This window comes from Mustela putorius, unplaced genomic scaffold (genome assembly GCF_011764305.1).
Source record: "Mustela putorius furo isolate JIRA1106 unplaced genomic scaffold, ASM1176430v1.1 tig00537350_pilon_pilon_pilon, whole genome shotgun sequence".
NCBI classification, from domain to species: Eukaryota; Metazoa; Chordata; class Mammalia; order Carnivora; family Mustelidae; genus Mustela; species Mustela putorius.
The window spans coordinates 26,543,390-26,567,984 of NW_025422471.1; the positions used below are offsets into that span (position 1 = coordinate 26,543,390).

General features: G+C 38.9%; 2 protein-coding genes across 2 annotated transcripts in view; one reads left to right on the forward strand and one right to left on the reverse strand.

Annotated features, from left to right (window-relative positions):
* The window catches only part of FAM169A (family with sequence similarity 169 member A), a 65,353-nt gene that overhangs the window by 14,561 nt on the left and 26,197 nt on the right, over nt 1–24,595 (forward strand). Inside the window, exons 2-5 of the mRNA XM_045074432.1 lie at nt 3,233–3,367; nt 4,943–5,042; nt 5,534–5,619; nt 7,648–7,819. Coding sequence (XP_044930367.1) covers nt 3,236–3,367; nt 4,943–5,042; nt 5,534–5,619; nt 7,648–7,819 — 490 coding nt within the window. The 5' untranslated portion in view covers nt 3,233–3,235. The remainder of the gene's footprint in view (nt 1–3,232; nt 3,368–4,942; nt 5,043–5,533; nt 5,620–7,647; nt 7,820–24,595) is intronic.
* On the reverse strand, nt 3,876–4,064 carry LOC123390416 (small nuclear ribonucleoprotein G-like). Its single transcript, XM_045074431.1, has one exon. The coding sequence runs from the start codon at nt 4,062–4,064 to the stop codon at nt 3,876–3,878; it is 189 nt and encodes a 62-aa protein (XP_044930366.1).

Consider the following 24,595-nt stretch of genomic DNA (forward strand, 5'->3'; position numbering starts at 1 on the left):
GCCTACTTGTGATCTCTGTCTGTCAAATAAATAAATAAAAATTAAAAAAAAAATAGCCACCTAAAGAGGTTTAAGAATGAAAGATAATGAATTTCTGTTTTTACACTTTATTTAATTTAGTCATGTTTTACTTGCCTTTGATTTATAATAGTATTTTCTTATGGTAAGCACTGCTATACCTATGGTGAAATGTTTTCTAAAATGTGCTGACATACTGATGATTTAGGATATTTTCTAAGTGGTACTCAGGTGAACGTTTAAATGATGATAATTAGAAATTTTAATGCTGTTTAGGAAAATGTATAATCTAATATATCACATTGGTGGTTTTATAGTTAAGGATGAATAAAATGTTTCTTAAAAAGTGAACTGAGGGGCGCCTGGGTGGCTCAGTGGGTTAAAGCCTCTGCCTTTGGCTCAGGTTGTGATCCCAGGGTCCCGGGATCCAGTTGGGGCTCTCTGCTCCGCAGGGAGCCTGCTTCCTCCCCTCTCTCTCTCTGCCTGCCTCTCTGCCTACTTGTGATTTCTCTCTCTCTGTCAAATAAATAAAATCTTTAAAAAAAAAAAAAAAAGTGAACTGAGAGGGCGCCTGGGTGGCTCAGTTCTTAAGCTTCTGCCTTCCACTCAGGTCATGATCCCAGGGTCCTGGGATCCAGCCCTAGTCTGGCTCCCTCCTCAGTGGGAAGCCTGCTTCTCCCTCTCCCACTCCCCCTGCTTCTGTTCCCTTTCTCACTGTCTCTCTCTCTCTATCAAATAAATAAATAAAATCTTAAAAAAAAAAAGAAAAAGTGAACTAAGGTTCTCCTATGTGCTACAACACGGATCACCTTAAAACCACTGTGCTAAGTGAAATAAGCCATCCACAAGGGGACAGCTATTGTGTGATTCCACTTACAAAGTTCCTGGATTAGGCAAATTCATAGAGACAAAGAATAGAATGGTGGTTAGTAGTGGGTGAGGGAAGAGGGGTTGGAGCGGTGATTGTTCAGTGGATACAGAGTTTCTATTTTGGATGGTGAAAAAGTTCTGGAAACCATTGAGTGGTGATGGTTGTACAACAGTGGGGGTATTCTTACTGCCACAGAATTATAAATCTAGGAATAGTTAAAATGCTGTGTCCTATGCATATTTACCATATTAAAAAAGAGGAGGGGAGGAAAGATGGAGAGAGCTGTGTGGATATTTTCAAAGAAGTGAATTGAGGGGCGCTTGACTGGTTCAGTTGGTAGAATATTTGACTCTTGATCTTGGAGTTGTGAGTTCAAGCCCCACTTCGGGTGTAGAGCTTACTTAATAAAGAAAATTAACAGAAGTGATTTGAGAAATACATTAGTTAAATAGTGATAGAGGCATTTAACACCCTAGGAAAAATGTTAATGGTGGTATGTAAATTATTGAAGGTAGGACAGCTTTAGGATGGAGGACAGATCAATGGCTTAGGGAGGCCTCCTCTTGTATCTGACTCACTCTGCTGTGGACTAGTGGGTGGGTCCACACATGACTCTTCCCTGAAGCGAAGAGGACTTCCTAGACTGTTTACTGCTTTTAAATTGTCTTATTCTGGGCTGTGTCATTGGGCTCTTTATTCAGATCACCTACTTTGCCTATTTATTAGACTTATCTTGCAATAATGGAACCAAAAACATGCACTTAAAACGTGACATTAGCAGTTAAAATCTTTTAAGAACCATTATTATCATAGTAACAGTAGATGAAAAAGAAAGAAAATCATCAAAAACTTGCTGTTCAGTCCAGTTTTTTCCTTCTACATCCATTGTATTCTTTATCTAGAATGCCATATTATTTTTGTGTGATTATAATCACTGTGCTTTTGTAGGCTAAGTTTTTGACAGACTTCAAACATTAAATTTTATCCTTTAGATTATGATTACTGTTAGCAAATGAAATTTTTATTTTTATTACTTAAAAAAAATTTTTTTTAAAGATTTTTAGGGGCACCTGGGTGGGTGAGTCAGTTGGGTGTCCAACTCTTGGTTTTGACTCAGGTCATGATCTGAGGGTGGTGAGATCAGCCTGGCCTCTGCTTGTTCCTCTCCTCTGCTCCTCCCCTGCTCACTCTCTCTCTTTCTCTGAAATGAACAAATCTTTAAAAAAAAAATTGAAAGATTTTTAGGTAATCCCTTCAACCAAGGTAGGGCTTGAACTCACAACCCTAAGATCAAGAGTCACATGCGCCACCTACTGAGCCAGTCAGGTGTCCGAGCAAATGAAAAACAAAATTTTTTTAAGGTAAGCTTGATGCCCAGTTTGGGCTCCAGCGTGGGTCTTGAATTCACAACCCTGAGATCAAGAACTGAGCTGAGATCAAGAGTTAGAACTGACTGAGCCACCCAGCACCCAGCAAATGAAATTTTCAAATATATTTCATTCATAGCTTGTTCTGGTAGCTAATTTTCAAGAGAGTCTTTTGAGTTGGTTTACGGGAAATGGTGTAATAGTAATCTTTCTTGAGCTTCATCTAGTCAGTGGTCTGGTATGTTAAATGTCTCAATATTTTACTTGAATTTAAGCTGGGATTTTGTCTGTAAGAGAGTAAAAACAATACATTCTCTTAACTAGCATCCTAATTATGCTTCTTCCATCTACTACTATTTGGTTTGTGTTTTTAGTTTTACCTAAAAATTTTTAAAAATTTATTTCTTTATTTTAGAGCTTGAGAGCAGGGGGACGGGACAGAGGGAAGAAGAATGCTGAAGCAGATTCTCTGCTGAGCTCAGAGCCCCATGCAGGGCTCCATCCTAGGATCTAGAGATCCTGACCTGAGCTGAATTTAAGGAATTACTCATTATTTTCTATTTCATTGCTTATTTTTAATATAAATGAATGTTTCAAAGTTTTCTTATTTTTAAAGATTTTATTTATTTATTTGAGAAACAGTGAGAGAGAGAGAGAGAGACAGCATGAAGAGGGAGAGAGGCAAGGCAGATAGAGAGGAGAAGCACATTCCTGCAGGAACCTGATGGGTCTTGATCCTAGGACCCCAGATCACCACCAGAACAAAGGCAGATGCTCAACCAACTGAGCCACCCAGGCTCACCATAAAGTTTTCTTTTGATGTCCATTTTCAATCAGCAGGCTCAAATTGTTGTCTGTCTTGGCATAGTGTAAGTGAAGTTTCCTTAAAGTGCGGTGTTAAAATAAGTTTTTTCTATGAGTAAAGAAAGATAACATTTCATATGCTGAAACATTTGTCCTGTGTTGGTTGTTGTAGAGGATGGCATTCCCTGTGGATATGCTGGATAATTGCAGTCATGAGGAATTGGAAAATTCTGCTGAAGATTATATGTCAGATCTAAGGTGTGGGGACCCCGAAAACCCTGAATGTTTTTCTCTTCTCAATATTACGGTAAGGTGTGCAAAAATGGTTTTTGTCAACCTTTTCAGTTGAGTTTACACATGAAATCAGTATCTTATTTTTTAATCATTTAAAAATGTTAACTGATCACTTTGGAAATTTGCATCAGAAGACTGTTCAGTAAAATGGTTAAGTACTGATTGGTTAGTACAGCAGCATGATCAAGTCTTAAAAAGACACTCTATAGGTTATTGCTTAATATTTATATTTTGCCTTTAAAATTACATATAAGTTTTGCTGAGATGCGTTACTGTATTTGACATACCTAAATTAAATTTACTTTAGATTTGGAATTTGTGATTTTAGAAATTTATTTTTACTATTATAAAAGTTTATTTAACAGAAAAGTTCAATATGAAAATGCACACGGACCTGATTTTTATATTGTAGTAGAACAGGTACTGTGGAGAGGGGACATGTGGAAGCAGTTGATTCTTCTGATGAACACATCCATTGTATATACTCGTTCTAAGGCTTCTAACATGATGAAACTATTTCCTCATATTACCACCATTCTGATATTGTTCTGTTGCCCACTGGTTGTCATGTCCACACATTCATCTATCACAAGATTCATAAATGGATTGAACTCCCGCAATATTCCTTGGACATGTTTGCCACCATTTAATTTCATTGATAATTTCTTGTCCATAAATTTTTTCAACTCGGGAGAGTGAGCTTTGCTCATGGGGTCTACTTGGGGAGCTCAAAGATGCCTCCAAACAGATTTCGTGGCATCCCTTGGGCTCCTGTGGTGGGCCCGGCCTAGAAATTTTTTAATAAAAAAATAATCAAAACATTGAATAACACATTTTCATGTCACAAATCTTCCTTTTTCTATCAAACTTCCTAATTAGTAAGCATGATATATTGTGATAGAAGGATTGTTAGCATTCCACTGTGAACCAGATAGTTCTTTAGCCTCTCTAGGCCTCAGAGTTTTCTCCTAGAAAATGATGTTTATTTTTATCTATCTATTTATTTATTTATTTTTAGAAAATGATGTTTAAAGACTTCTTTAAAGTCTGTTCTTCTAAAGGCACCATATTTTATAATTATCTGAATTGTAATATCTGTAAATGGGGAAGTATGGTCAGATTAATGAAGGTAGAAAAATCTTAAATCTTAAAATCTTATTTATCTCAGTGTAAAAACAAAGGTACCTTTCTGATGTCTTTTACTATAAAATGGAATCCCCCCGAAGTTGTCTGAATAACAGATGATAAACTATAGTTGTTTTTTAATGAGTTTATGTACCATATCATGCCTTTGTTTTTGTTAAAGTGTGTGGCTAGAGCACAGTGGTAATATTTGTTGAAATAAACTTAAATTTTTTATAATAAAGTTTAAATAAACTTAAACTTAAAATTTTCCCCCAAGATAGTAAAATTCCTACAAAAAGGAAGTCTGATTTACTTTTTTTTGATAGTAGAAATATCTTCTATGAAATTAAGTTACATAATTAGCATTAATGTAGAGAAAGTTTAATATTTTGGTAGAAGCATGGTTTTTTGTCCAATATTTTCTTAACGGACTTCACTAATCTCTAATCAATTGTCATTTCAGATTCCTATTAGCCTGTCAAATGTAGGCTTTGTACCTCTTTATGGTGGAGATCAGACTGAGAAAATTCTTGCTCTTTTTGCACCTGAGGACTCACTCACAGGTCTCTTTTCTGCTTAATCTTTATCAATTGAGAAACTTTTCTCCAAACAGTTATTAAAAAGTAGCTGTATGAGGGGTGCCTGGGTGGCTCAGTGGGTTAAAGCTCTGCATTCGGCTCAGGTCATGATCCCAGAGTCCTGGGATGGAACTCCTGCTTAGTGGCTCTCTGCTCAGCAGCGGGCCTGCTTCCTCCTTACTCACTGACTGCCTCTCTGCCTACTTGTGACCTTTGTCAAATAAGTAAATAATATCTTAAAAAAAAAAGTAGCTGCATGAAAGAATTTAAAAAACTGTTTCAAACTAAATTTTGGAAAATAAAATTTTCACTTGCTTATAATTAAATGTTTAATGTGTGAAATAAGATAAAGTGGTATAAAATGGGGCCACATTGTATAATAAAGTGGGTATATTTAAAGTTACCTGTATAAACTTTTTCAAATAATAATATATACGGTAAAGCTTAAGTGTTAATAATCATTTATTCTCTTTTAGCTGTGGCACTTTATCTTGCTGATCAGTGGTGGGCTATTGATGATATTGTGAAAACATCGGTCCCTTCTAGAGAGGGGCTTAAGCAGGTAACAAGATCCTATAATTTAAAAGTGTTTTTTCTGAGATCATTTCACAGTGTTTCCCAGAGACACTGAAAGTTGTTGAAATTATTGAGTACTTCCCTATTTTAGTATAACCAGGTTGTATTAAACCATCTGAGTTTCATTGTTGTGATGAAACTAGTAGTCTGATTGGGCTTCCTCGATATTACGTGCTTCTAAAAGTATCAGAGAATTGGGTGATACCTATGGGTCACTTGAACTGGAGTGACCTGTATTGACGTTAGCTTCTGATTTTCTCACAGGGTAGAGAAAAAGTTTTTCTGTCTGTATATTTGCCAAGGTTCTCTGTCTCTAGGAGAGACTGACCAGAAAACTTCCCTGTCAGTAGGGCCATGTCAGGTGGTCTAATCAGTGAACCAGAAGGGAGAACCTTAGTAGTATACTGCCAGACTTTCTCCTTTTTTCTGCCCCAGTCATCATTTTATCGTTTACTTAGAGAAAGACACAGTGGCATGCTGATCATTTCTGCCTGCCACAGTTCTGAATGGGAGAACAGTCTGTGAAAGGCAGAATTAAGAAGCAAAGAGCATTATGAGCAAACATGATGAAAAGTAGTACCCAAGTGTTCAAACAATTAACTGCACATGTATACCATGAAAAACAAGCTAAAAGAGCATATAGGAAGATGATTGGGCTTTAGTTAATTAGCAGTAAAACCAAGGTAAGCAAAAAAGCTAATAAAAACACTTAAGCTTATATAGGCAAAGCACCCACAGTCTTAGCAACAACTTCACTTCATTGAGTTCTGTAATATCTGCAAGTCCCAGTGGAGAGATTAAGGATGTGGGGCAGTTTCAAGGGAGAGGACTAGAATGGCCAGAGTGCCCAAAATTGCATTAGATCAGTCTTTTCCTTTAGTTGTTCCTGTGGTATGAAATTTAGGGGAATGCCATGGCTTTCTTCAATTTTTTTTTTTTTAGGCTATGTGGCTCCAGGGTATCAAAGTCTAGTCTTTGGCTGTGGTCAGCTCAGGATGAAGAAGAATTTTATACTGGTCAGAGCTGTTCAGGGAAGGAATGGGTTGTCCTGAAAACTAGTGAACTTTGTCATTTCCTATGTTGTTTGGTATCTGACATCCTGTAGTGTGTAGTATGGTTATGGTGAGAGTAGAGTATGTATAGTTAATGCTTTTTTCCCCTTCACTCACCTAATTAGAGGGCACTCTTGTGCTTCTTTAAGGAGACTTGGACAAATAAACTTTATGGATAGAATTCTTGTTTTTAGTGATGAAAGATGTCTATGGGGAAAACCCTATCATTTGATGTGAGAAAGTTGGTGAGGGGGTCCCAGTGACCATGTGGCCTTTCATGTAGGAATTGAGGCTCTGCTTCCATTCTGTGATTGCCCCAAGTTTGTTTTTATCAGATTTGCTTGTGCCACTGTCATCACTTATATGATCTAGCAAGAAGGGTCTGTGGGTTTGTGTGTGCAGTGAACTGGCAATTCCTTATAGTTACACAACTAGGACATGACTGTTAAATGAAAATTTTACCTGGAAAAGATGAGAAAGGCCTTGCTCACCAAATAAGGTAATTATTCTTAAAGTCTTAGAGGATTACATGAAGCTCCCCCCTCCGCTCCTGCTTTTTATTTACTATTGAGGCTAAAGGAGTGAAAAAGTTGAAGCAATAGAGGTGGTGGGGCAGCAGTTAGCTTGGGGGGAGACCCCAGATCTGGGCAACTGGAAGAAAAAAGAACACACTTGAACACTGAGGAAGAGATGCAGGGCATTGGTCCATTAGAATCTCGTTTTACCTGTTCTAGAATTTTGCTGAGACAGTATTTCACATAATATGTGTTTGTAGAAATGGATTATTACTCTTATGAATGATGGGTCTCATCTGTGTGATGAAGGGTTTAAGAAATCATTTTGAGTGTATTCAAAGTGCTTTGAATACTAGTCTGAGGTGTGGAAGCAGGGAGCAAGGTAGGTCGCATTCTGAATGGATATATATCATAACTGTTGTGCCTGGTGTCTGACTCTCTTTCCAGGTGAGAACTCTTGGGGAGAGAGTGGTTCTGTATGTTCTGAATCGAATTATTTATAGAAAACAGGAAATGGAGAGAAATGAGATACCATTCCTGTGTCACAGCAGTACTGATTACGCCAAGATTCTTTGGAAGAAAGGAGAGGCCATTGGGTTTTATTCAGTTAAGCCTACAGGTGAGTCTTTAAAAGTTATTTAAACTATTTATTATGGAAACCTTTTTTTTTTTTTTAAGATTTTATTTATTTATTTGACAGAGAGAGATCACAGTAGGAGAGAGGAAGGGAAGAGATCACAGAGAGAGGAAGGGAAGCAGGCCCCCCGCCGAGCAGGGAGCCCGATGCGGGACTCGATCCCAGGACCCTGAGATCATGACCTGAGCCGAAGGCAGCGGCTTAACCCACTGAGCCACCCAGGCGCCCTGGAAACCTCCTTTTTAGACCCCATACCATATTGGTATCTTTTTGAGTGACTCTTTAGAGTTTAAATTGAGGTGATTTTACTTAATATTTCATGGGAGTATTTCTACCTTTCTCTGTAAATGAGGGTTGTTAGGAAAGTCTTGAAGAACAAAACAAAAATAAATGTTTGACAGAGGGTCAGATCTCCATGTATGTACAAAGAAAGTTGTGCATTGAGCCTCCTGTTTGACAGTCTTGACACCCTACCACATCCTTCCCTTTATTTAAAGTGTTTGATTCCTGCTGTTGTCACAGTTCTGGGCTGCTTTTAAAATAGTTGTCTACCCGTGGACCAAATGCGTAGCCTTTGTCTCCCTCACATAGCTGATTCAGCCTGGCTTATTAAGGGCAGCTTTGCTGATTACCATGAAAAACAAAATAATATATTTAGAGAATTCGAATAGCTTTGAAACTGTTAATCTATGAAGTTTGGATTTTTTTTTATTCTTTTTTTTTTTTTTATAAACAAATAATGTATTTTTATCTCCAGGGGTACAGGTCTGTGAATCGCCAGGTTTACACACTTCACAGCACTCACCTTAGCACATACCCTCCCCAATGTCCATAACCCCACCCACCTCTCCTGACCCCCCTCCCCCAGCAACTCTCAGTTTGTTTTGTGAGATTTAAGAGTCACTTATGGTTTGTCTCCCTCCCAATCCCATCTTGTTTCATTTATTCTTCTCCTACTCCCCCTATCCCCCCATGTTGCATCTCCACTTCCTCCTATCAGGGAGATCATATGATAGTTGTCTTTCTCCGATTGACTTATTTCACTAAGCATGATACCCTCTAGTTCCATCCACATCGTTGCAAATGGCAAGATTTCATTCCTTTTGATGGCTGCATAGTATTCCATTGTATATATACACCACATTAAAGTTTGGATTTTTGATCCTAAGACCCAACTATACCCTATTCCTAAAAGATGGGTGGTTCATTCTGCGTTACCTATTTTCCTGCCATTTCTGCTCCCTAGAGGTACTGGAGCCAGAAAGATTTAACTTGCTTTGATCCATGTACACATACACCCTACACCTTATAACCACCACAAAACAAAGTTGGCCTTTCCTGTACCTTGACCAGAAGACCTTTCATAGAGAACACTCACATTATTTTCAGCCTTTCTCACATTTTACACCTTCCATATTCAGCCCTTTTGGTCAGATCAAGTCTAAAGATAATACTGAATTCACTGTTGGTATACAGAACAGTTGTGACTGATGCCTTAATCACAAAATTAGTACACACTTAAGATAAGAATTAGTAAATTAAAAAAAAAAGAATTAGTGCATGCAGTTGGTGAGGTCACTTTTTCTCAAAAATAAAAAACTGAGATCTTTATACTTTAAACTGGTTTGCTGTTTTATTTTTTTCCAAGATTCATTTATTTAGTGTAGAGGGAGAGAGATTGCACACCTGGGGGCAGAGGGAGAGGGAGAGGGAGAGAGAGAATCTCAAGCAGACTCCCTGATGAGTACAGAGCCTGACTTGGGGCTCAATTCACAGCCCTAAGATCATGACCTCAGTGGAAATCAAGAGCTGAAGGCTCAGACAACAGAGCACCCAGTTACTCTAGCTGATTTGCTGATTTAATAAATACTTTGGTTCTCCTCTCATTTATTCTTGGGGCACCTGGGTGGCTCAGTGGGTTAAGCCGCTGCCTTCGGCTCGGGTCATGATCTCAGGGTCCTGGGATCGAGTCCCGCATGGGGCTCTCTGCTCAGCGGGGAGCCTGCTTCCTCCTCTCTCTCTCTGCCTCTCTGCCTACGTGATCTCTCTCTATCAAATGAATAAAATAAAATCTTAAAAAAGAAACAAAGATACTAAACTAAATCAAGTGTGGAATCCTGATTGGATTCTGAAACAGAAAAAAAGCGTTAGTGGCAAAATTGGTGAATTTTGAATAAGGTCTGTAGTCAGTAGTACTTTGTCAATATTCATTTTCCTGTTTTGATAATAGTACTTTGGTTGTGTAAGATGTTAACATTAGGGAAGCTGGATGAGGGTATATGGGACTCTGTATTTTTGCGACTGTTTTATGACTCTAAAATTTTAAGATAGTTTCTTAAAAGTGGATCATGGAGGCAAGTCACAGGACTGCTTTTTTTCTTTGCAGTCTAAGGGCTATTGTGCTCTAAACAATGTACACATTAAACTTTGATTAAAAACTAAAAGTAGGGGGGCACCTGAGTGGCTCCGTGGGTTAAAGCCTCTGCCTTCAGCTCAGGTGGTGATCTCAGGGTCCTGGGATCAAGCCCTGCATCAGGCTCTCTACTCAGTGGGGAGCGTGCTTCCCCCTCTCTCTCTGCCTGCCTCTCTTCCTACTTGTGATTTCTGTTTGTCAAATAAATGGGTAAAATCTTAAAAAACAAAAACAAAAACAAAAAACACCTAAAAGAGAACATTTAGAAAAGTGGAACTATATCTAGAATCTTATCAGTGTCCACTGCAAAACTGGCTGAACTTTTTAAGTCCTCACAGGATCTGTAATGATAAAAGGGCTGTGCTAAGTATGGAATTGCTAATGAGAAATATCACATGCAGCTGAAAAGCGGGTAGCCCCTTTGTTAATTCAGTGGAAATTTTATAACTCTTTGCCCTATGTCAAGAAATAGAGAAGGTGAAAATTTGTGTAGATCAAGTACCACATTTAATATAGATGAGCTGGAGGGAACAAAATTGAGGACACCCACTGGCTGCTGTTTTAGAATTGTCCATTATTATCTGGCTTCAAGTATGAACCATCTTGATCAATTCGAAAACCTGTATTTTGTGAAAGCCCAACCAAAGAACCGTACGAAGGAAGTACAGTCTAATAAACAGGTACAGTAAATCATATTGTTGAGTCACAAGGGATTTACAGTCACTGCTGAGAGACACGTTTTTGGTTTTTGTAATCCTCATTTGAAGTAATTCATAATGAAAGTGTTTTTCCCTCTCATCATTTGCTAGTCAGCTTTCCTTGTGATTTTTAGACTTTTTAACAGAACTGTGTCTGTGATCTTCCCTCCTTTTGGACAAATCGCTCATGTCCTATTCACTGAAATTCAGCTCTCTAGCCCTTCTGTTTAAAGATTTTTTTAAAAGGAATATCAAAACTGATATAAAATGATAAAGACTAGTAGTACAGCTAAAGGCAAAACATTAGAAGTTTGTGTTGGAAGAATGAGGTTATATTGTAGGGTCTTGAGTCTGTCTAGGTGTAATCCTTTTTTTTGAAGGAAATGAGCAAAGACATGGAAAGTCCCAGCAACTCGTTGGCTACCTGAAATGTGTCATTTGGAAATGGTTACTTTGTTTGCATGTGAATTTCTAGCCACCTGAAGGGCCACTTGCTTTCCGATAAGCATTCTCTTATGAGGGTGATTGCATCTCTTAGGGCTGATTGCATTGTCAGTGTAGACACAAAGATAGCTGGTCTTGCGTTCCTGTGCCTTCAAAGCACCAAAAATTTTGAGGATGAAACAGGAAATTACAGTCATTAAATAACTACTTATAATTCAGTTTGATAAATGCTGTATTTGAGGTATCAATAATAGTAGTCATTGAAAAATGGAACAGCAAGTTTTGCCTAGAGGAAGGTGTCACTGAGAAAGTGCTATTTAAAAGTGGCTTTGCCTCTTCTCTCTCTCTGCCTGCCTCTCTGCCTATTGTGATCTCTCTCTGTCTGTCAAATAAATAAATAAAATCTTTTTAAAAAAGCGGGGGGGGGGGTGGCGCCTGGGTGGCTCAGTGGGTTAAGCCTCAGCCTTCGGTTCAGGTCATGATCTCAGGGTCCTGGGATCAAGCCCCACGTTGGGCTCTCTGCTCAGTGGGGAGCCTGCTTCCTCCTCTCTCTCTGCCTACCTCTCTGCCTATTGTGATCTCTCTCTGTCTGTCAAATAAATAAATAAAATCTTAAATAAATAAAAGTGGCTTTGAAGGGGAAGGAGAATGTCAGTAGGCAGAGAAGAGGGAAGGGAAAGAACAGTCTTGGTGAACATATAAATGGAATAGAAAGAAGGCAGAGTCATGAAAGTTCAAGGTGTAGTTGGAATGCCACCTTAGGTAAGCTAAAGGACTTTTAGGATAAGCTAAAGGACTAAAGGATAGCGATAGAGTGGGAAGAGGTAAAGATGGAGGGTCCTCTTATTTTATTTTATTTTTTTAAAGATTTTATTTATTTAAAATAAAATCTTATTTTATTTTTATTTTATTGAGAGAGGGAACACAAGGGGTGGGGGTGGGAGAGGGAGAGGCAGGCTTCCTGTGGAGCACGGACCCGGATGTGGGGCTTGATCCCAGAACACTGGGATCATGACCTGAGCTGAAGGAAGACACTTAATGACTGAGCCAACCAGGCGTCCCGGAGGGTCTTCTTATGAAGGGTCTTAAATGCCATAAAGAAGTAAGTTTGGAATTTCACTGGCAAAGGAGCTATCAGTGAATTTTATGTAGAGATAATTAAATATTTTAGTGAAGTAATTTTTTAAACATTTACTTATTTGAGAGAGAGAGAGAGTGCACAGCATGTGGAGTGGCAGAGGGAAAGGGAGAAGCAGGCTCCCCACTGAGCAGGGAGCCCACCGCAGAGCTCAGTCCCCAGACCCTGAGATCATAACTTGAGCCAAAGGCAGATGCTTAACCTACTGAGCCACCCAGGCTCCCCAGTGAGATAATTTTTTGTAGGGCTTTGTGATTAGGTAGGGAAACTGTGTTCTGAAATCAGGGAAGTCTGTTATTTGGGAGCTATTTTAGTAGTCCAGGTGAAAGAAGGACTTACACTAGGAATGTAGCAATAGGGACAGAGAAGGAAAGATTTGAGGGAGATTTTTGGGTGGACAAAGTGCCCTGACTCTAATGTCTGTATGTCCAAAGGGAGGGAGGGTAACCAGTGGTGACTCCTGGGGATTTTGGCTTGAGTGCGTAAGTGGGAGGGTGTTAAGATTGGGAATACAGGAGGAGGAGTGGATTTGGTAATACTGGAGTTCAGTTTTGACATGCAGAGTTCTATGACCCTAAGGGACAGTAAGGATATAAGTTACTGGAAACAGCCTGAGATAACCAAATGTACCTGTGGAGGGAGTCTGCCAGCAAAAGGTACTATCTGCTGAGATGTGCTCATTGATTTCCTGACAGTTAAAAAGGAAGTGTTAATCTACCAGAAGATAAGAGAAAGGGGAAAGTTAGTTGAGGCTGCGGACTATTGACCAGAGATTTGTGCTTTCTCTTCTGTATTCTAGTCATTGGCCAGTAGCTGTCCAGTCAGGGATTATGTTTTCCTCTCATTTTCACAGCTTAGTGGGGCTGTGTGACTAGTTCTTCCTAAAGTAATGAGAAATAGTATGTATGGTGTTGGGTCAAAGTGGTTAAGATTCTTTTCCTCCCATCTGCTGAATGCAGTGGATTGTAAACACCTGGTCTGTGGAGAAGCCATGAGACAGAAGGAACCTGAGTTCTGTCATTTTGGTGGGCCCCAGTGAACCATGTTTCCATTATGTTGATGCTTGTGCCCTCTGCTCGAATCTGGGCTGTCCCTGTGACATGGTTTACCAGTAGAAGGCAGCACAAGTGACACTGTGCTAAACTTTAAGAAGGCCTGAGTGTTTGCATTTTGGTACTGTTAGAAGCTAAATCACCATGTAAGAAGTATGACTACTTCAAGACTCTCATGTGGTGAGGAAGCCCAAACAGCTGCAATAAAGAGAACTGAAGCTGTGCTTCCAGTCAGCAGCTGATACAATCTGTATCTCGTGGCAGTGAAGCCGTTTGGACTTTTAGCTGTTTCAGTTTCCCATATACATATGAAAGTTGTGATAAATAATGAAAATTTTTGTTTTCAGCCAGTACATCTGGGATGATTTGGGCCACAATAGGTAACAAACTGTTCTTGGATGATGGTGCCTCAGAAAGACATCCATTCTGCAGTAGCACCTGTGTGGGACTGTTATCTAAGTAAAACTGAGTCTTACATTAAGCTTTCCATATTGGTTTGTTACAACAGCTGATGTTGCTATAACTAATTTATAAAGCATCAAGACTGTGATGAGAATACTTGTCTAGTGGTAAATGACAAAGTCTCTCATGTAGGTATAATCACATTATTTGTTTAGAATTCACATTATGCATGTGCTCTGTGGAGATAGTCACCTACCGATGACTTTGCGAGGCATTAAACCAGTATTTATGAAGGTGAGGGAAGACATACTCCCAGTGGACAAAGAGGAAATAGTGATTTCATGAAGAGAAAAAGTCACTCAAGTGTGGTAGAATATCTATGCTTGAATTTGAATAGATCCTGAATAGTTGTATGAAAATTTATTCATCTTTCAGAAGCTGTTTTGGAAGATGCTATATAGATAGGGAAGGAAAGAAAAGGGAAAGAAGGTGAGTAGGAGAAAGAGCAAGAGGGAGAAATTGAGAGAGTAATAAAAATTGTGTAGACTCCCTTCATAGAACTTAGATTCTAGAGGAGGAGTTGGTGGTGAATAGGCAAGTAGACAATGCTATGAAGAAAACTGAAGTAGATAAGGGAGAGTATGTGTGTGTGAGTATTGTTTTAAATGGAAAGGTCAGGGTAACCAACTCTGTAGGAAGTAAGGGGATGATGAGATAAATGAAGTTTCAGGAGAAGAGGTTTCGAGGCAAAGAACTGAAATGGAGAAGCCCTGAGGCAGAATTGAGTTCAGGGTGTTTGAGAACTAGCAAGAGGGCCAGGGGCTAAAGTAGAGGGAGTGTGTGATACAGGGATGGAGAAAGGCAGGGCTATATCCTGAATAGTCCTATAGGCCAAGGAAAGGGTTTGAATTTATTCTGTGGGTAATGAGAATTCATTGGGTTTTGAACATGGACATAACACAATCTGATTTGCCTTCAAAACAGGTAACTAACACTGTTGTGTGAACAAACAGGAGAGGGGATACTGGAATTGAGTTCAATTATTAGTTAAGAGGCTGTTGCCCTGGGAAGAGGTGATGGTGGCTTGGACAAGGGAGATAGGGTAGAAGTCATCATATTTGAGATAGATTATGAAGCTAATGATGCAGGATTTCTGATGGATTGTACATGGGATATGAAAGAAATGAGTTAAGGATGAATTCTTGACTTTTTGCTATAAGCAGCTGCTCATCACTGGGGGGTGATGAGATTTCCTGAAAAATTCGTCAACTAAGGGAAGATCAGATTTGGGGAGTATCTGAAAAATCTGATTATAAATGGCTTATTGGAATGACACATAAATTACTTTCTTGGTTTTTTTTTTAATTTTTAAAAATATTTTGAAGACTTAGAACTTTTTTTTTTTTAAGATTTTATTTATTTATTTGTCATAGAGAGAGAAGCGAGAGCAAGCACAGGCAGACAGAGTGGCAGGCAGAGGCAGAGGGAGAAGCTGGCTCCCTGCCAAGCAAGGAGCCCGATGTGGGACTTGATCCCAGGACGCTGGGATCATGACCTGAGCCGAAGGCAGCCGCTTAACCAATTGAGCCACCCAGGCGTCCCAAGATTTAGAATGTTTTGAGAGAGTGAGCATGTGTGTGGGGAAAGGCAAAGAGAGGGAGAGAGAGAATCTCAAGCAGACTCCCTATTTAGCACGGAGCCCCATGTAGGGTAATCTCACTACTCTGACATCATGACCTGAGCTGAAGCCAAGAGCTGGCTACTTAACTGACTGAGCCATCCAGATGCCTCTGTTCTTTTTAAATTTTTAAAAGTTTTATTGAGGTAGTACTCACATTCCATACAATTCATCCATGTAAATTATACAATTCCTTTTTTTTTTTTTTTTTAGTAGATTCACCGAATTGTTTAACTGTCATCATTATCAATTTTAGATAACTTTCATCAACCCCAAAAGGAAATCTTGTACTCACTGGCACTGCTCTCTTGGCACTGGCCTTGGGCGACCAGTAGCTTGTCTCTCTAGATTTCTGTCTCTATAGATTTGTCTGTTCTGGGCATATAAATGGGATTATACAGTAATTCAATCAGACAAAGTAGTTTTTTGTGCCTGGCTTCTTTGACTTAGAATACTCTTTCCAGATATCATCCATGTTACAGCATGTTACCACCACTTCATTCCTTTTTTTTAAAGATTATTTATTTATTTATTTGTCAGTGATAGAGGGAGAGAGAGCGAGCGAGCACAGGCAGACAGAATGGCAGGCAGAGGCAGAGGGAGAAGCAGGCTCCCCGCTGAGCAAGGAGCCCCGATGTGGGACTTGATCCCAGGACGCTGGGATCATGACCTGAGCCGAAGGCAGCCGCTTAACCAACTGAGCCACCCAGGCGTCCCGACTTCATTCCTTTTTAATGGCCAAATAATATGCCCTGTTGTATGGATGTACCAATATTGTCTTTCATCATTTTGGGGGCTTTTGAATTGTTTCTGCTTTCTGGCTGTTTTAAATAATATTTCTATGAATATTTGTGTACAGGTTTTTGTGTGGATGTCTTTTTATTTCTCTTGGGTATATACCAAAGAATGGAATTGCATGGTCATATGGTAACTTTTAAGTTTAGTCTTTTGAAGAGTTGCCAAATGGTTTTCCAAAGTGACCACACCATTTTGCATTCCTTTCAGCAATGTACCAGGATTGCATTTTCTCCACATCCTCACCAACACTTGTTTGGACATACCTTTTTTTTTTTTTATTTTTTTATTTTTGAAGATTTTATTTATTTATCAGAGAGAGAGGGAGAGAGAGCGAGCACAGGCAGACGGAATGGCAGGCGGAGGCAGAGGGAGAAGCAGGCTCCCCGCCAAGCAAGGAGCCTGATGGACTTGATCCTAGGATGCTGGGATCATGACCTGAGCCGAAGGCAGCTGCTTAACCAACTGAGCCACCCAGGCGTCCCTGGACTTATCTTTTTTATTTTAGGCTGTGTGTATGAAGTGTCATGGCATTGACATTTTCAGTTGTATTTCTTTAATGGCTAAGGATGTCCAGCATCTTTTCATGTGTGTATTGGCCACTCATATGTCTTCTTTGGGAAAATGTCTGTTTGATCCTTTGCTCATTTTTAATTTGGACTTTTTTTTCCCACCACTTTTCTCCCCCTACCTTTATTGTGGTATAACTGACATTAAAAAAAAAAAAATTGCCCATATTTAAAATTTAGTTTGTTGTGTTTTGGCATAGGTTTACAGCTGTGAAACTATTACCACAATCAAGATAATGAAATAACCATTATCCCCGAAAGTTTCTCTTGCTTCCTGTAACCATTCCTCCTCCCACTATGAATCCCCAAGCAAACACTTTTCTGCCGTCTGAATAGCTTGTTTTTCTGGAATTTTATAAGATGTGATCATTACAGTATATACATTTTTGTTTGTTTTAGCCTGGGTTCTCACTCACCTCAATTATTTCAAGAGTCACATATCATAAAATAAAATTCACTCTGTTACAGATTAATTTTTACTTTATTGGTTTAAGAACACTTAACATTGGGGCACCTGGGTGGCTCAGTGGGTTAAAGCCTCTGAGGTTATGATCCCAGGGTCCTAGGATAGAGCCCTGCATGGGACTCTCTGCTCAGCAGGGAGCCTGCTTCCTCCTCTCTCCCTGCCTGCCTCTCTGCGTACTTGTGATCTGTCTGTCAAATAAATAAATAAAATCTTCAACAAAAACAAAAACACACCAAAGATCTACTCTTAACAGATTTTTAAGTGTAGAATACAATATAGAATAACAGTTGACAAACTATGGAAATAATATTATACAGCAGATTACATAGAATTTACTAATCTTGCATTAATGAAGCTTTAAACCCATTGATTGGCAACTTCCGATTTCCATCTCCCTTGCCCTTGGTGAACACAGTTCTATTTTCTGCTTCTTTGAGTTTCACTAATTTAGATACCTTACATGGTTGGAGTCGTACAGTATTTGTACTTCTGTGGCTGGCTTATTTAACTTAGCATAATGTCCTCAGGGTTCATCCATTTTGTCACGTATTGCAAGATTTATTTTTTAAATGACTGAATATTATTCCATTGTATGTGTGTACCACATTGTCTTCATTCATTCATCCATCAGTGGGATATTTAGGTTGTCATAACATCTTGGCTATTGTGAATAATGCTGCAGTGAACATGGGATTGCTGATATCTGGGACCTGATTTCAGTTCTTGGATAATACCCAAAAGTGGGATTGCTATATGATATGGTAGTTCTGTTTTTGATTTATTTTTTTAAAGATTTTATTTATTTATTTGACAGGCAGAGATCACAAGTAGGTGGAGAGGCAGGCAGAGAGAGAGGAGGAAGCAGGCTCCTAGCTGAGCAAAGAGCCCAATGCAGGGCTTGATCCCACATGATCCCAGGGATCATGACTTGAGCCGAAGGCAGAGGCTTTAACCCACTGAGCCACCCAGGCGCCCCTATTTTTGATTTTTTGAGGAACTTCCATACTGTTTTCCATAGTGGCTCTACCATTTTGTATTTCCATCAACAGTGTACAAGGGTTCCAGTTTTCCATATCCTCATGAACACTTGTTATCTTTGTTTTGTTTTGTTTTAGTAATAGTCATCCTGATAGGTGTGAAGTGATATTTTGTTGTTTTGATTTGCATATCCCCATTGGTTGGTGACATTGAACATTTTTTAATATACCTGTCAGCCATTTGTATGTTGTTTTTGGAGAAATACGTATTTAAAATTGGGTCTTGTCTTTTTATTATTGAGTTATAAGCATTCTTTGTATATTTTAGGTACAAGTATCTTGGAGATATAATTTGGAAATACTTTATCCTATGTATTTTTATTTATGTATTTTTAAAGATTTTCAAAATCTTTTTTTAAAGATTTATTTATTTGATTGACAGACACACACACACAGGGAACATAAGCAGGGGGAGTGGGAGAGGGAGAAGCAGGATTCCTGCTGAGCATGGAGCCTGATGTGGGCCTTGATCTCAGGACCCTCAGAGCATGACCTGAGCAGAAGGCAGACACTTAACGACTGAGCCACCTAGGCACCCTATTTTTAGGATTTTATTTATTTGACAGAGAGAGAGTGTGCACACACAGGCCAGGGGAGCAGCAGAGGGAGAAGAAGAAACAGGCTCCCGAGTAAGCAGGGACCCCGATGTGGGGCTCAATCCCAGAACCCTGGGATCATGACCCGAGCTGAAGGCAGACATTTAACTAATTGAGCCACCCAGGCATATTCCTATTTTCTTCCATTTTATAGGTTGTTTTTTCACTATCTTGATCGTGTCCTTTGAAGCACAGAATTTTAAAATTTTGATGAAATCCAATTTATTTTCTTTATTGCTTTTGATATTTATCTGAGAAAGCTTTGTCTAATCCAAGGTGATAAAGATTTACTGCTGTGTTTTCGTCTAAGAGTTTTATAGTGTTAGGTCTTATATTTAGGTTGACAACCACTTGCAGTTAATCTTTGTATATGGTGTGAGGAAGGGAGTCCAGCATTGTTTTTTCCCTCTAGGTGACTATCTTGTCTGAGAGCTATTCAGTGAAAAGACTATTGTTTTTCTGTAGAATTGCCTTGGAACCCCTGTCAGAAATCAGTTAACCATAAATAAGAGGTTTTGTTTTTGGACCCTCAGTTGTATGCCGTTGATCTTTGTAACTGTTCCAATATGTATGGAAGTATGGTATGCCAGTACTGTAATGTTTTGATGACTGTAGCTTCGTAAGTTTTAAAGTGGCAAATGTGAGTCCTTAAACTTTTTCTTTACGATTGTTTTGGCTTTTTTGCAGTCTTTTGCATTTGTGTAAGAATTTTAGGATCACCTTGCCAGTTTCTGTAAAAAGATTTAGTTGAGAATTTTGAATCTTTTTTTTTTTTTTTTTTTTTAAAGATTTTATTTATTTATTTGACAGAGAGAAATCACAAGTAGATGGAGAAGCAGGCAGAGAGAGAGAGGGAAGCAGGCTCTCTGCCGAGCAGAGAGCCCGATGCGGGACTCGATCCCAGGACTCTGAGATCATGACCTGAGCCGAAGGCAGCAGCCCAACCCACCGAGCCACCCAGGCGCCCCGAGAATTTTGAATCTTTAAGTCAATTTGGGAAATATCTATACACACACACACACACATACACACATCTTTTTTTTTTTTTTTTTTAAGATTTTAGGGGTGCTTGGGTGGCTTAGTGGGTTAAAGTCTCTGCCTTCAGCTCAGGTCATGATCCCAGGGTGCTGGGTTCCAGCCCTGCATGGGCTCTTTGCTCAGCAGGGAGCCTGCTTCCTCCTCTCTCCCTGCCTGCTTCCCTGCCTACTTGTAATCTCTGTCAAATAAATAAAATCTTAAAAAAAAAATTTTAAAGATTTTATTTATTTGACAGAGTGACAGCAGGAGAGGGAACACAAGCAGGAAGAGTGGGAGAGCAAGAAGCAGGCTTTCCATTGAACAGGGAGCCCAGGTGTAGGGCTCGATCCCAGGAATCATGACCTGAGCTGACGGCAGATGCTTAATAACTGAGTCACCCAGTGTCCCTAATTTGGGGAATATATTAATGTCTAATAGTGTTAAATCTTTTGATCCATGAATGTGGATATCTTTCCATTTATTTAGAAGTTCTTTTATTTCTTTTAACAATGTTTGTAGTTTTTCATATGCATATAAGTTTTATACTATCTTGTTAAGTTGTAAGAATTTTATTATTAATGCTGTGATAAATGGAATTGTTTTCCTTTTTTTTTTTTTAATAGATTTTATTTATTTATTTGACAGAGACAGAGAGATTACAAGTCGACAGGCAGGCAGAGAGGTGGGGGAAGCAGGCCCCCTTCTCAGCAGAGAGCCTGATATGGGGCTGAATCCCAGTACCCTGAGATCATGACCTGAGCTGAAGGCAGAGGCTTAACCCACTGAACCACCCAGGTGTTCCTTGTTTTCCTTTTTTTTCTTTTTTTTAAGATTTTATTCATTTGACAGACACAGCAAGAGAGGGAACACAAGCAGGGGGAGTAGGAGAGGGAGAAGCAGGCTCCCCGCTGAGCAGGGAACCCGGTGCAGGGCTCGACCCAGGACTCCGGGATCACGACCTGAGCCAAAGGCAGACATTCAACAACTGAGCCACCCAGGCGCCCCCTTGTTTTCCTTTTTTAATGAAAGATTTCCTTTTAGGGAGAGAGAGCGTGCATGAATGGGGGAAAGGGTAGAAGGAAAGAGAGGATCTTTAGCAGACTCTGTGCTGACTGTAGAACCTGATGCAGCGGGGCTTGATCTCATGACCCTGAGACCATGACTTGAGCCCAAATCAAGAGTTATATGCTCAACTGAGCCATTCAGGTACCCCTGGAATTGTTTTCTTGAATTTCATTTTCAGATTGTTCATTGCTGGTGTATAGAAATACAATTGATTTTTGTATATTGATCTTGGCAACCTTGCTAAACTGCCTTTAAGTTTTAGTAATTTTTTAGTGGGTTCCTTAAGATTTTGTATATACAAAAGTATGTATCTATAAATGTAGCTTTGCTTCTTTCTTTTTAGTCTGGCTGCCTTTTATTTCCTTTTCTTGCCAAATTAAAACCTCTAATATAGTGTTGAATAGAAGCAGTGAGCATGAGCAGTTATTTTTGTTCCTGATCTTAGGAAGAACCATGCAGTCTTTTACCATTGAGTGTGATGTTAGCTGTGAGTTTTTCCTAAGTACCTTTATCGGGTTAGGACATTGAGTATTTTTTATCATGAAAGGTATTGGATTTTGTCAAATGTTTTTTTCTCTGTTGAGCTAATTGTGTGATTTTTGTTACATTCACATTTATGTGTGCTCTTCTATTCTTGATTTTGGAAAAGTCTCATGCATTATAGAAATTAAAGACTAGTGATTATCAACATTTGGATACATGGTAACAACCCTTGAGAGTAAGTGAGATTTCCCAGAGAGAGTATATAGAAGAAGGTGGTCAAAGAGGAAAATTAGAGGATTATAAATAAGTATTCAATATACCATGTGCAGTGCTTAATGTAATTAATTACAGTTAGTAAATTTAATTTAATGAGAACTTCCATCTAAGTTAGGTTGTGGTTTTGCTTTACTAGTTAATTGTGCTATTGTCTACAGCTATTGATGGGTCTGAAGCATGTCTGGTAACATGGGAAGTTTTTGTGCTCTTTATTTGGTTTTCTGTGTACTGATAGAACACTTAAAGTACAGTTGCCTCTTGAACAACCCATGTTTGAACTCCATGGGTCTACTATATGTGGTTTTTTTTTTTTCAATAAATACAGTGCAGTACTACAAATATTATCTCTTAAGACTTTTTTAAGATTTCATTTATTTATTAGAGAGAGAGAGCATGAGTGGAGAGAGGAGCAGAGGAGGAGGAACGAACAGGGACAAGCAGATTCTGCACTGAGTATGGAGGCTGACACAAGACTCAATTCCAGGATCCTGAGATCATGGCCTGAGCTGAAAGCAAGAGTCAGATGCTTAACCAAATGAGCTACTCAGGCGCCCCTCTTAGGACTTTCTTAATAACATTTTATTCTCTCTAGCCTGCTGTATTGGGAGACTATAGTATATGATAGATATAACATACAAAATATATGTTAATTGACTGTTATCAGTAAGGCTTCCAGTCAGCAGTAGGGTGTTAGTAGTTAAGTTTTGGGGGGTTAAGTTATATGGGGATTTTCAGCTGCTCAGGAGGTCAGTGCTCCTAACTCCCAAGTTGTTCAATGGTCAACTGTATAAGTTTTTAAATAAAGGAAGAGAATCAGCATCTTATTTTGCAGTGAATATATACATGACAAATAAATGTAGAAAAACTTGAAACTTTGTGAATACTGTAGTTTCATAAATTTATCATTTTAACAATATAAGATGCTGGAATTTACCTCCTCTCTGGTAGAAGAAATGTTTGTGTGGAAAAAAATCAAATTGTGGATTATTTCCATCATGTAATTATTATACTTTTGTAGGGAACCTGGAGCATGTACAATAGGAAACAGCCATAAATCCTCAGACTCTGAATTGAGAATTAGAACTAGATAGTGCTTTCACTTTTCATTTTTGCTTTGTCCTTTGAACTACTAGTGCTTATAAGGTAGTGTCTCTCTCTCCCTCTCTCTCTCTTTTTTTTTTTTTTTAAAGATTTTATTTATTTATTTGACAGAAAGAGATGACAAGTAAGTAGAGAGGCAGGCAGAGGGAGAGGAAGGGAAGCAGGTTTCCTGCAGGGCAGAAAACCAAATGCGGGGCTCTATCCTAGGACCCTGAGATCATGACCTGAGCCAAAGGCAGAGGCTTTAAACCAATGAGCCACCCAGGTGCCCCTCTTTTTTGTTCTTTTTTTTTTTTTTTTAAAGAGTTTTTACTTATTTGACAGATCACAAGTAGGCAGAGAGGCAGGCAGGAGAAGAAGGGAAGCAGGCTCCCTGCTGAGCAGAGAGCCCGATTCGGGGCTCGATCCCAGGACCCTGGGATCAGGACCTGAGCCGAAGGCAGAGGCTTTAACCCACAGAGCCACCCGGTGCCCCTAAAGTAATGTCTCTTGGTTTTGTAATCACTACTAGCAGTTACTATGAAAAAGCTCTGATTTCAAGGTATTAAAAATTAATTATGGTCATAGTAGTTGTTGGTGAGACTACCTGTTATACTCTTACAAGTAACTTGTTTATATATTTCAGCTTTATTCAGTAAAATTGACAATTAAAATGATACATAATTCAAGTGTATGGCTTGATAATTTGATATATGTATACATTGTGAAATATTCACCAAAATCAAGCTAATTAAAAGAGACTGCTGCACAGTTACCATTTTCTTTCTTTTTTTTTTTTTGTAGAGATAACACTGAATATTTACTTTCTTAGTAAACTTCAAGTATATAACATTTTTTAAAAAAGATTTTATTTATTTATTTGACAGACAGAGATCACAAGTAGGCACAGAGGCAGCCAGACAGAGGAGAGGGGGAAGCAGGCTCCCTGCTGAGCAGAGAGCCCAGTGTGGGGCATGATCCCAGGACCCTGGGATCATGACCTGAGCTGACGGCAGAGGCTTTAACCCACTGAGCCACCCAGGCGCCCCTCAAGTATATAACATTGTTAACATTGTAGAATAGCCATTCTATAAGATGTTTTAAACCGTAGAAATATCCTAGCTGAATGTCAGCATTTAAGATCTAAGCAATGAGAATTACCTATTCTAAGCTTAAATTAGTTGAGAGTCTTGGAGACTATTGCAGAAAGTTACTGCAATTCTCCCAATTTAGTCATGGATAGTCCAAATTATTTGGTTCAGCTAAAAAAGATCTTGTTATATTGACCAAGTCATCAAATGGTATGATTGGTAAAAGTCCATTTGTGAGATGTTTGTTAGCTGAAATTTTATGTCTTCCTTGAACTGCATTATTAGAATTATCTGAAATCATATGAATAATTGAAGAACAATAAATAGGTTTTTTTAAATTTGAGAATATTGACTGATGAACTATGAACTATTTCTAAAGTTAATAGTGAGTGGGATGCCCCATCATGATGCCCACAACTTATATACTGTCTTATAATGTGTTAAAGGAGCTAGCACAT